The following is a 12,879-nucleotide window of genomic DNA, read 5'->3' on the forward strand; positions in this document are numbered from 1 at the left end:
TAGTATATGGATAGAGTAAAATCTTTTAACCTATCATCGTACCTTCGTCCGTATTTACTAATGTTCCTTAGCTTTATCTGTGATAATATTAACGTCTCTGCATCAGTGGAAAGAGCCCGTGATGGTTTTTTTAGCAATTGTACTTGGTACTTATGTTTTCTTTCCTTCTCCTTTAGTTGCTTCTGCCTTAATCTGTTGTATTTGCAAAAGTCTCGTGGTTTTTGGCGAAAAACATTGAGACGGTGATACACGACCCCTACTTGTGATTGATGTTGATGGAGCACATGTCATACCTGCAATACAAAACTTTCATTTATACTTCACTGTACATGTAGAAATATTTTCATGAAATTTATTTTTCTTATTTTTACAAATTTTAATGCTCTTTGGCTTTTATCACAGATATTTATACTGAACCTAGATCGCTAACGAAGCCTCAGTATTTACATGGTCTCGAACAGAACCTACTTGATGCATAAGCAAGAAAACTCACTGTGTTGCGCTATCACATGAACTTAGCTTTATTACATGTAGCGCAACACGCGGAATAACTTAACACTATGCATGTAGTATGTACAGGGTGTCCCAAAAATGTTGTAACACCTTGAAAGGGGTGAAAGAAAACTTTTTCTTTAGCGAAAATATTGTCTAAGGCTTCGTTGAGGAGATATTAACGGAAAACACTGACCAATCAGAGCGCGAGTATACCGATGGAGCTGCCGCTTTCGTACGTTCCCGCAGCCGCTCCACCGGCATGCGCGGGCTCTGATTGGTCGGGGTTTTTTGTTAATATCTGCTTAACGAAGGCTCAGACAAGATTTCCGCTAAGGAAAAAGTTGTTTCAAATCACCTCACGAATCAGAGATGGGCAAAACTCTAAGCTACGAATAAATTTGAAGTGTGCCTATATGTTTGTCTCGTTTTCTCTTTTGAACATTTTCCAGAGAAAGAACGAGACAAGCATTTCGGCAAACTTCAGATTTATTCGAAGTCTAGAGTTTTGCCCATCTCTGTTACGCGAAGAATACTCAGGAGTGAAAAACACTAGAACTACTTTAATGTTATTTAAAGTGTTATAAAAATTGTAAAATAAATATTAGTAGACATTATTGTGAGTCGACTGAATAAACGCGCTACTTTTTCCTAGTTTCAGCGCTCCACGGGCACCTTACCCACATCGTTGAAATCCGCCAAAATCCCTATTCTCACACATCGCGTCCACACAACTCCCTTATTCTCACAGATCAAATATATTTATATATATTTTTCAGTATCACTTTTTATATATTAAAACAACAGGCGTTAACGATCTAGGTATATATATATATAGATATAGATATCTGTGACGACCAATTTCTGATATTTTATGTATCTAGTGATTTTAGCGTTCTGCTTACGGTAGCGCCATCATAGTTGTCGTCAATGAGTAAAAGTTCATGCTGGGCAAGAGGAAATTGGGAGCACTTACTGCCTGCTTTCGTATGCATGTTTCGGGATAATCGTAATTGGGTGGAAAAATTGCGTGTTAGAAGTGGAAGATCAATTTTTTTGTCTGATCTTGAAGCTATAATTTGCTGCGATACATTTTCCATTTTGAAAGCTATATTCACGGAAATATTTTGCCTGTTCAACAAACACGAGTCGATATTTGCAACAATGTCGGGAAAATTGCAAGAAAATAATATGCAGTGGGACAGCTCGACAGATGAGGATACTACATACGAATGCAGGTACAATATGCGGCTGAGAGATTCACTGAAGAACAACCAACAGTCTATTATATCACAAAATGAGACCATTTCGGAACCAAGAAAGAGAGGCAGAGGGTGTTCTAAGAGACCCTGCTTGAATAAAAATGCTTTGATGGCTCGAGAAAATAGACAGAAGAAAAAAGCATATCTCGAAAAGGTAGAAAGTATGCTATCTTTCTATCAAAAAGAAAATAAGAACTTGACTGATGTTATAAGAAAACAGAGTATCGACATCAAACGGTTAACTGGAGAAGTTGCCTATCTCAGGAATGTCTTAAAAAATAATACTAATATTTCTCTGTTACTTAAAACTATTAATAATGGTCTCCGTAAAATCAACACGTTACAAAAGAATTCATTCCACCCACATCATGTTTCTCAGTGTTCAAACGAGTCTGAAACACAGTGTAAATGTACATGTTACACAGACTCGAAGGAGAAAGTATTACATCCTCAGAATAGTAACATATTTATTAACAATGACAATAATGATATTTTGACCAAGCATAGTATATCTGAAAGTCAAAGCAGCAAATCTTATGTAAACAACAAGAATCAAATTATTTGTAAGAATCACAATATCGATAAGATTTTTCCATTGTCTTTAGATTCTGATCACACTTATGCTATTTCTGAAACTTCTATAGCTGATGTCAAGAATAGTTTGAATGACAAGGAAACAATCAACACTATAACTTCAACTACGGATTTGTTTTCGGGAGATACTTATGTGAATGACGAGAACGAATTTGACTGTCTACTGCCAGTCACCCAAGGAGATTTATCCAACGTAGATGAGAAAAAGGATAATGACCCCATTGGTATTGACTTTGATCAGTTGTCTTCATTCAATATGGATATATTCGAAGACCTTCCTAAATGCGATGAGATGATGGACAGTGTGGAGAGTCTAAATGATACATCAAATCTTTTCACGGAAGAAGAAACATCCCACAGTCCAGATAATACTGGAATCTGTCTTCATGTTAATTCTGATAAAGTATCTCTAGAATTTTGTTCCATTTGTCATTTAAATAGTAAAAACTCAAGATTAAATTGAAGGGGGATTCGATCGTGATTGGTGTAAGCTCATTTGACGATGAGTCACCTGTAGAAGGGGATAACCAGATACTCTGGAACTTTTTCTAGATCAGTGGAGTATTGATAATTAACAACAACAATGTACTATTTTTAGTCTCATTCTACAGATACCGTATACAGTATTTAAAAAAAAAAATGTTCAGTAGTAGATATTCTCCATATTTTCAGGTACATCAAGAAAATATATGATGTCTAGGTGTACCTGTTGGCAAAACATTGTACAACTATTTTCTTCATGAAGTGAAAGTTACGTTATATTAGTATTCAAACTTTATGTAACTATATGTAATATGTATGCATATGTGTATATGTATATATATATTTTTTTTTCTAAAAGACAGGTTTTTATGCGGGTAAAATTTTTAAAAATTGTAGTTATTAGCAAGTAATGGTATATGAAATATTCTGATCACAGGTGACATCATTTATAATATTCAGTAATAGTATTTAATGAGATAAGAATTTTTGTATGCATATCTTTTATGTTGCTATAAGTAAAATGTACAAAAATATTGGTTTTCTAGATGTAATATAAATTTATGTTTTTTCTTTTCCTCTGAGGCTGTAATTCTTTGCTTTTTACAGGATAACACTGTGTTGGCACTGAAGTCTTCTAGCAAGGATTACACACAAAGGTGAGGAGTATAACTTTGTTAATGAAATATTTCAGATATATTTAACAAATAATTGGATTAAAAATTGGATTGGTTTTAGAATAAATTTAACATATTTATATGTAACGTTTTTAGCTATAGTTTCAACCTTCAGTAATAAAATTTCTACAATAATAATAAACTAATAAGAGAAATAAAAGAAATTTGTTAATTTACACATTGGAGACATATATAACGAATATTGGAAGACGAAAAGTTTTATTACTGAAGGTTGAAACATTATAGATAAATGTATTATGTTTGTCTATTGCATTTCGTAAATCACCTTCAAACTATAACAAACGTCATTTTTCTATTTTATTTATTCAAGGTCTGGCATTCCTGATGCGCTTTGGTTAATGGCATAAAGTATTATTTTGGAACTGTTACAATTAGTTATTGGGAAAATGAGTGGAATCACGATCGCCCCCTTCTTTTACATGATCAATATATGTAATAATTATATATATATATATATATATATACACGTATATATATATATATTGTAAACAGGTTGAGTATGATTATACTTTTACGCAAAACAATGTAGAAATGATATTGTGTAAAACCTACTACGAATATCTTCTAAATAATTTCAATTACAGCTCCATCTCGGATGTTATTTACAATGCGGAACATTCCACCCACTGATTAAGTTTTGTGATAATTGAGATTAAAATCAAAGAACTAAGTAACACATGTAACGTTTCTTCTTTGAACACTAGTTTGAAGCGCTCTTGCAATGCCAGAGATATATTTTTTTCCAGTCATATCTAATTTTTCATAGTAGAAAATTATGGAACAAGCATTGTAGAATATTTTTACAGTTTCTAGAGGAAAAGAAACGTATCTATTTCATCTTAACGTTACGATATCCTCTTGTTTTAATACGCAAATTATTTTTATATATTTTTATTATGAACAAATTATTTTCCTATGTAATAAAACAGAAGAATTAAATTGAAAGTTATATACAATTATGTTAAATATATTGTAACTAATGTTTTATATAAATATAGAATTATTTTATGCATAGATTAATTAAGGTCTTAAATTATTTTTTATAATAATTTGTTTTTTATTAGTAATAAATAATGTATCGATGTAAACTTTTTGTATCATTTAATAATTACATACATTGTACAGATATTTTCTTAAAAGAATATATTAAAAATTTAATAATTCCAATATGAAGTTGTAGTGTTAAAAATACACTTTTTATATACTTAAAAAAAAAATAAAAAGTTAATGTAATTTGTATTCTAATTATATATTAAGATATTTCTGAAAACTGAAATAAGTATTTAGTCAATTTACAATCAAAAATAAATAAAAATTTTTAAGAGATTTTTATACATAATTTTAGTTTTTAATTAACACAATTTAATAATGATTGCTTTTTGTAGTTTTACATTTTACATGTAGTAGGAAACTATTTAACTTTGTACAAAGAAGTCTTCATCACAAACATACTTATTATCTTAAAAAAACGAACTCCTAACATAAATGTTCACTCAAATTCCAAGGCGGCTAAAAACATCTGGTTTTTTTATAGCTGCTACTGTTGTAAATCTATCAAATGTTACTTGTTTAGCAGTACTTGCTTTAACTATTCCCAAACGCGCCTTAGCTGGTATAGAAGTTAGTCTTTCCGAGGCTGAAAAAAAACATTTGTAAAAATCTAAATGAAAATGGCACATAAAGTATTTAAAAAATTGAATAATGTACCTAATTTTCCTGATGTTACATTGGGTTTCATTATTTTCGCATTACTCGAAAATGTATTGTTGAAAGAAATCTTTTTGGTCGTTTTTACTATTTGTGAAATATTATGCGACATAATTTTTCTACTTGCTTCTTGATCAGCTCGCATTGTACCCACACTTTTTGGTACTACTTTATTTGTAGTAATAATCGACGTTCTTGTGCTAGGACTTTTAGTTTTCAATATTCCTGTATTATTTGATCCATTTTTAAGTATACCTATTTGAATGGTACTATCTTTCTTGGCATCTTTATCTCCTAACCGATTAAAGACGCTTGGTGATCTTTTAAAAACATCTTTTCCTAGTCCAGTAATGCTAAAGGTAGATGACGTTTCAGCTACATTTGTTGTACTAGTTACTGAACTGTCGCCCAGCCTATCGAATACAGTTCGCTTTTGTTCCGCTGACTTTTTAAGAATCTGTTGACTTCTAGTCGTTGATCCTTTTGGAAGTATTATAGTGTAACCTACTTTATCGTCTTTATAGTCAAGCGATTTTATCTTTTTAACTGTTCCATTCCATTCGTCTTCATTATTACTATCAGATTCATCTTCGTCTTCCAATTTTCTTTTAAGAACAGTATGTTTTTTTTTATTAGCAAGCTGTGTAATCGCTTCGCTCGTCATTGATATTGGTTTCTTGACAATAACAGCTTTCTTTACCGAATTTGCTGGCACTTTGACAATTTTTTTCGCTATTGTTGCATTAGATTTAACCTTCGAAGCTAATGTTTTAATAGGTGCCTTAGTAATTACTTTCTTAACGACTGGTTTTGGTGATCCAGAAGAATCTTCCGTATCAACAAGAAATCTTTCGCATGTTGTTTCTTCAACAACTTTTTTTGCGTACCTTAAAATAGCAATCATATCGCCCATCAAGGTTATTCCCATTTCTTTGAGACTAGGCTTATCTAAATCTGGCAACATGTCTGGCTTGATACGGTTATTAGAGAATACAACAGCATGTTTCGTGGCTACATCTTGAGGAAATCCTGCACTTTTAAAAAACTTCACCCAATATGCTATAAAAAAAAATAAAAAGACTGAAAAAAAGAATGTCGGTGACATAATACCAGGTGATTAAATAAAGAAAACTGTAACTACCTGATAACGATGCCATTTTACCGGTTAGGTTATTTTTATTATTTTACGCGGTGATACCTTGCAATTAAGTTTTTTCGACAAATATCAACTGTTTAAAGAAAAATTTACAATGCTATTTCACATATTGTACATAACTTATTGTTCCTTAGAAAGTTATACTTGAAAGAAGAAATATTTTCAAGAGCGAATACGTGATGCTGTTTTAAGTCCATCAATATTCAAAACTTCGCCTTTTATAATAGTATCACAGAATATACTTAAAAAAACAATAATAAATAGTTGTGTTTTATTGCTTGAAATTTCAGATCTATTCATATCCGTTCACTTCCATAAATCTATTTCTACATATACACAAACGTAAATAATAAGTGAAATTAAAATGATCAGATCGGATGAAAGTATAGTCACTAAGGTAGAATTATTGCGCTTAGCGACATCATTGGCAAACACGTGTACCAATGTACAGGGTGTCCCAAAAATGTTGTAACACCTTGAAATGCGCGTATCTGATTGGTCAGTGTTTTTCGTTAATATCTCTTCAACGAAGCCACAGACAATATTTTCGCTAAGGAAAAAGTTGTTTCAAATCACCTCCTGAACCACCTCTTTCAAGGTGTTACAACATTTTTGGAACTCTCTGTAGATTGGCCTATGGACAGGGCCGGTTTTAGCAGTATTGGAGCCTCGGGCAAGATTATCGTGGCGCCCCTTCAGAGGCTTAACATTTTTAAGAAAAGAAGACAAAGTAATAATATCAAACGATGAATCCTATAGCTAGATTGTAAAGATTGTTAAACTACAATATATAGATTAGCTTTACTAATCTACACCGGACTGCGACGCCCCAAAAAATCTGGCGCCCCGGGCGGTTGCCCTCCCCCCCCCGTCCTTAACGCCGGCCCTGCCTATGACTATAGGTGGTACTGATTATAAATGTATGTTTCCTAAATAAATGAAAATATTTTACATTGGTTGCTACGAAAATGAACCATTTGCTATCTTGAATAAAGAATAACGATACGTTTTAAATGAATTGTAAAAAAAGAAAATCAGAATTTTGACTGCCGTGGTTCTGTGGTTGTCGACGTTCTAGGTAGAAAATGTTCATGCTCGAATGTCCGTGAAGTCTCAGAGGAATGGAGTTACTCTCGTTGTTTTGGGAATTTCGCGCGGATTACCGTACTATTTTTATCGTGTGTGGGTGAATCAGGTGCTTAGTCGCGTTCGATACTATTTTCGATATCTTCGTGTTCTTCGAGCTGCCTGTTGGGCGGGATATCACGCGCTAAAAAGAAGAACGGAGGTTAGTTTCGGCAGATGTGCTTGGGTATGTAGTAATCCATACAATTGAACATTAAGTCGTTCGAAAATAATTAGGAAAGGTTAACGAAAGTTTAAAGTCTGTCTCGCTAGAGTACAGAAAAGTCACGAAAGATTTTTGTTCGTCACAATAAAAGGGTGTTTCGTCCATTTAAGCCAGAATCGCAATATTCCAAGCGTTCTTCGGCGACATAGATCGGAGCTCGTTCTTAGTGCCATTCGGACAAACACAATTCATCGGCAATAAATAGATATGTAACGGAAAAGACAGTACGCGGCTTTAGTTTGATCTTCGTGTAGTAATTGTCGCGTGAGGAACCCTCGAAATCTTAAGTTCTACCAGATATTTTAAATTGTGCCCCGCGATTTCATTCGACTGGAATACTATTTGTTTTATGTCGTTCGCGTTCGACTGACTGTTCAACCTGGTTCAACCGGGTGTTCCTTCGTGAATCAGTAGGTGACTGTCTTTTGTTTTCCGTACTCCGATGTTTCTATCATCAATATTTCTCATTCCGAGTACAACGATGCCATAACTTTTGAGATTTCAAATTGAAAACGTATTTTTATCAAAATAAAACATAACCTACGTTACTCAGCGATAGTGTAGCTTTCTGTTACTGACAATTTTTTTAAAATCGGTTCAGTAAAGGAGATTAGTCGGAACAAACAGGCAGACACTTCAATTTGATTTATGTAAGAAGATTTGTTCGAGTTATTTATTTCAAATACAGTTTAGTAGTTTGCGCAAGCAGCTTTGAGTTTATGACGTGTTCACGTGTTGTTTAACATCGTAGGTAAAGATAACCCTTTTATTAACCCTTTATAACCCTAATTATATCTTTGGAAGAATGATGTAATGTATTAGAGCCGTGATTAGAATTTTTGAAGTCTGCGTGCTAACATTTATAATACCTTCTTAAGGGGTAGTTAATCCTTCTCTCCAAGTTTAATATGATATTAGAAGAAGAAAAAACTTCTGAATCAGTATTCATTAGATCAACATATACAGAGTGTCCAAAAAATGTTGGAGGTCCTTGAAAGGGGTGGTTCGGGAGGTGATTTGAAACAACTTTTTCCTTAGCGAAAATGTTGTCCGAGGTTTCGTTGAGGAGATATTAACAGAAAAGCCCGACCAATCAGAGTGCGCGTATGCCGGTGGAGCGGTCGCGGTAGCGTGGGCTACGTGCTAAGCGGCCGCTCTCGTTCGCTATCGCGGCCGCTCTCCACCGGCGTACTCGCGCTCTGATTGGTCGGGCTTTTCTGTTAATATCTCCTCAACGAAATCTCGGACAACATTTTCACTAAGGAAAATGTTGTTTCAAATCACCTCTCGAACCACCCCTTTCAAGGTGTTACAACATTTTTCGGACACCCTCTATATACGACGAAAACACGTGCGTAGTTTAAACGGATAATCAGTAATCAATCGATGTTACGACTGTTTTATGTTTCCTGTAAGGTCCGGACACCTAGAAATTCGCGTTACGCACTGTTAGTCGCTGGGATGCAATTATTGATAAACGCTAAATTCGAAAGTAAATTTTAATGAACACAATCTTCCAATGTACGAGAAATTGTAACCAATAGTTGTCGTAAATAGATACTTTATTGCCTCGCTGCTAACGGTTTAGGACCACGCTTGATACATTCTGATGACAGGATTAAATCGGACTTTGCGAATGGACATATTGAGTATACGAGTTCGGAGACACATGAGGTTATGGAGGGTTAATCGTAGGCGAATTGAGTTTCCGATTCGCGGCACCCTGGTCCTATACATATTCGGAATACTTGACCGAATCGTGAGCAGTTCGCGGGGGTTGGACACGGAAGCTGTTGCATGGGAACGAGATCTTTTGGAGGGTGACTGGGCGGTCGGGTGAGCGGTGCGGGCAGAACACGAGATAGAGAGAGAGAGAGAGAGAGTGAGAGTGGGTGAGGGAGGGAGGGGCGTGGGAGGGGAGGCTCGTGCGCCGGCGAGCAAATCGTGTGTCAGACTCGTGGCAGAGGGGTCAGCGCGAGAGAAAGAACGACACGAACCGAACGTTTTCTGGGCTTAGCGGGTACGTTTTCACATTACAAAACGTACACCTCTTTTCTTCACTTCCCGCAACACACCTAATTTTTCGTTCTTCTCTTCTCGGTTCCTTCATTTTTTTCACGGTCTCCCTTTTCCTCTTTCTTTCGCACTCGTGAATTATTGTTTCCTTATCGACGGACACATTAGATATATATCGTTATGTTTCTCGTCGCGGGGCGAGTGTAGGGAAAACATTGCTTACCGCGATCGAGATCGCCGTTCTACTGAGAGTATAAGCTGTGTGTCTGGTACACGAGTGACACGGAAATCGTTTTGCGTTTAAAGGAACGTAAGAAATCCGTGGAAGGATGAACGACATGGAAGCTTACGGGGACGGATACATGGAACCGGAGGAAGAATGGGAGAGGGATGGTCTTTTGGACCCAGCTTGGGAAAAACAGCAGAAAAAGGTGAGTCTAATTTCGTCGTTCTCTTTTGTTTTCGTATATCTCTACGTTTTTAGTAGTCGATAATGTCATTTCAAGCATTCTGCTCGTCTTTATCGTAGATCTTTCATTCGTGTAGTATTCTGATCCTTTTCAGTAATCTGAAAATATTTACCTAATCAGACAGAATATTGTACAATAAAGAATAATTACAATATTAACTTTCACGTTCAGTAATTACGTATCTGTTTTCTAATTTGGTACATATTTGATTATAAAACAATTTTCCTAATATTGTTGTAACACTCCTCGAGATATTTATTGTTTATTATATTAAAACTCATAGTCGAAACATTCGTAATGAAAATTAATAGATTGCTTGAAATAACCTTATGGGCTGAGTACATTTACACCAAGTAACCGTTCAAACTGTTATTTTTACGCGTTGTCTAAGTTTTCGTCTTTCCGAGTGAGAACTTTCGATTCGATTATCGCACCGTTGCAATGTTACGTTCTCGATCGAACTGCACTTCGCCGCTCCAATTTGCGATACGCGGCTTTTGATAACCGCAATTTTTTGCTCGGGGTTCCTTGAAATACTTTCGAGTCGTTTTCATCGCGAAGTGTATCTATCGATTCGATTTTTCGAGCGCTATACATAACCTCACCGTGAACGATGCAATTTTCGAATTATTTAAAAGATGAACATTTCACTGCGACATTCGGTTTTTAATAGTCTTTCGCATAATGGCTGTGATTGAAATTCTTGAGCTAGCAACATATGTTTACAGCCGGATAATTAATACTTCAACAGCTATTCAACGCTAAAGTTTTAGGGGGCTGGATATCTTCGGTAATAGAAGCACGATTTACAGATGACTCAGTGGCACAGTTGGTAGAGAGAGGCGCGTGCTTGCCAAACTGCAGTTCTTTTTGTGTACGAGTATCGTAGATCGTTCGGACGTTTAATTTGTTTATTTAATATATCTTACTATCTGTACTATCTGTACTTACTAAAATTGTACTGAATGATTTTAAAAAGATACGAATTATTTTTTATTAACAAATATGAGTTATATTTCCAAAGGGCGAACTACGTTTAATTAATAAGTATAAAGTATTTTTACGAACTGTGAATTACATTTAATTGATCTTTTCGTTGTAAGTCGTACATAAATTTGGATATTTATTGCAGAAGACTCATTATGCTATTAGATTACAGTAACAGGATCGATAGAATATGGGTAATTATACAGAAAAGGGTGCTCAACACCGATTTCGATGATTTTGAAATATGTTCAAATTCATTATTCCGAACAACTTTTTCCTATACGTGCTACCACCGGAGACGCTTAGTTTTCGAGATATTAATACAAAAACTTGTGTTAATGTCACATTGAATTCTATCTACGTGGACGTTCGTGGTCGTGTATCAGACCGCTGTTTTTCTGCTGTTCTATTTTTTGACTATCAAATACCACTGATTAATGTCTATTTTGATAAAAAAGAGGGGTCTACGCGCGTTGCAGTGCACTACGCAGGTGTGTATACATGGTTACATGGTTACTTTGAGGGATGTACATTGCTCCTGGGGGTCGAGGGGGCGCAGACCCCCAGTAAACGTATATATTGGGTTGTCCGGAAAGTTCATGTCGATTTTTGGTAGGTGGTACAGGTCTGAATATATTGAAGTGGTTGAAAACAAATAACATGCATACATCCCTTAAAAGGTGGAAAGGTTGTGGAACAAAAAGGCACCTATGCAATTCAATAAATTTATATTAAAATTCAAATGTGTTTTTGAATGTTTCTTAGAAATTGGAACGAACTTTCTGGAATACCTAAAATACTTTCGAAACGTCTCAAAGATATTTTATTTGAAAGCACACGTCTCGTACACATCCCTCGGAGTGACTGTGTGTCCACACCTGAGTGGTGCGCTGCAACATGCGTAATTGGCGACTTCGTCCCCAAACCCCTGATCTTGACCAAGCCCCCGGATCCTCATTTTTTATCAAAATATAATTGATTGTCGATGTTTTGTCACAAAGTGGGCGAGAGAGAGGTTTACCAAATAATTATTTTTTAATTACATACCGTATATTATTCTATCGAAACTTTTTATGTACATCTCGAAAATTAAGCGTCTTCGACGGTAATATACAGGGTGTCCTAAAAATATTGTAACACCTTGAAAGGGGTGGTTCGAGAGGTGATTTGAAACAACTTTTTCCTTAGCGAAAATGTTGTCCGAGGTTTCGTTAAGGAGATATTAAGCGAAAACACTGACCAATCAGAGCGCGCGTATATCGTTGGAGCGGCCGCGGTAGCGAACGTTATGCGCTAAGCGGCCGCTCTCGTACGCTATCGGGGGCGCTGTGCCGGCATGCTCGCGTTTTAATTGGTCGGGGTTTTCTGTTAATATCTCTTTAGCGAAGCCTCGGACAATATTTTCGCTAAGGAAAAAGTTGTTTCCAATCACCTCCCGAACCACCCTTTTCCAGGTGTTACAACATTTTTGGGATATCCTCTATATAGGAAACACTTGTTCAGAATAATAAATTTGATAACATATTTCAAGACCATCGAAATCGGCGTTGAACACCTTTTCCTGTATAATTACCAAATATAAGTTTTATTTTACAGTAAATTTTTTGTTTAAAATTTTGGTGTAGACATTAATGTGTAATAAATAGAATTGCAACAAACAAATTAA

General features: G+C 35.3%; 3 protein-coding genes across 8 annotated transcripts in view; 2 read left to right on the forward strand and 1 right to left on the reverse strand.

Moving 5' to 3' along the window:
- The first annotated feature begins 1,413 nt into the window (after positions 1 to 1,413).
- LOC128894257 (uncharacterized) lies at positions 1,414 to 4,546 on the forward strand. 2 transcript variants are annotated; one of them, XM_054155908.1, is made up of 5 exons: positions 1,416 to 2,317; positions 2,399 to 2,933; positions 3,021 to 3,487; positions 3,837 to 4,018; positions 4,111 to 4,546. In XM_054155908.1, the coding sequence occupies exons 1-2, from the start codon at positions 1,423 to 1,425 to the stop codon at positions 2,809 to 2,811; spliced, it is 1,308 nt and encodes a 435-aa protein (XP_054011883.1). In that variant the 5' UTR covers positions 1,416 to 1,422; the 3' UTR covers positions 2,812 to 2,933; positions 3,021 to 3,487; positions 3,837 to 4,018; positions 4,111 to 4,546. The 2 variants fall into 2 exon arrangements, with proteins under 2 accessions (XP_054011882.1, XP_054011883.1); XM_054155907.1 differs by having other exon boundaries at positions 1,414 to 2,933.
- A 66-nt stretch (positions 4,547 to 4,612) lies between these two features.
- Positions 4,613 to 6,877, reverse strand: LOC128894262 (uncharacterized protein C19orf47 homolog). The gene is made up of 3 exons (XM_054155916.1): positions 6,375 to 6,877; positions 5,234 to 6,292; positions 4,613 to 5,162 (listed from the first exon to the last, which is right to left on the reverse strand). The coding sequence occupies exons 1-3, from the start codon at positions 6,388 to 6,390 to the stop codon at positions 5,020 to 5,022; spliced, it is 1,218 nt and encodes a 405-aa protein (XP_054011891.1). The 5' UTR covers positions 6,391 to 6,877; the 3' UTR covers positions 4,613 to 5,019.
- A 617-nt stretch (positions 6,878 to 7,494) lies between these two features.
- LOC128894215 (alpha-actinin, sarcomeric) overlaps positions 7,495 to 12,879 on the forward strand; it is a 37,279-nt gene continuing 31,894 nt past the window's right edge. For 3 of the 5 annotated variants that reach the window (XM_054155814.1, XM_054155810.1, XM_054155811.1), the window contains exons 1-2: positions 9,677 to 9,760; positions 10,063 to 10,187. In XM_054155814.1, coding sequence (XP_054011789.1) covers positions 10,086 to 10,187 — 102 coding nt within the window. In that variant the 5' untranslated portion in view covers positions 9,677 to 9,760; positions 10,063 to 10,085. Of the gene's footprint in view, positions 7,702 to 9,676; positions 9,761 to 10,062; positions 10,188 to 12,879 lie in introns of those variants that run through there. The other 2 variants (XM_054155812.1, XM_054155813.1) reach the window with 2 other exon arrangements.

Source organism: Hylaeus anthracinus, unplaced genomic scaffold (assembly GCF_026225885.1).
Source record: "Hylaeus anthracinus isolate JK02 unplaced genomic scaffold, UHH_iyHylAnth1.0_haploid 3, whole genome shotgun sequence".
NCBI lineage: Eukaryota > Metazoa > Arthropoda > Insecta > Hymenoptera > Colletidae > Hylaeus > Hylaeus anthracinus.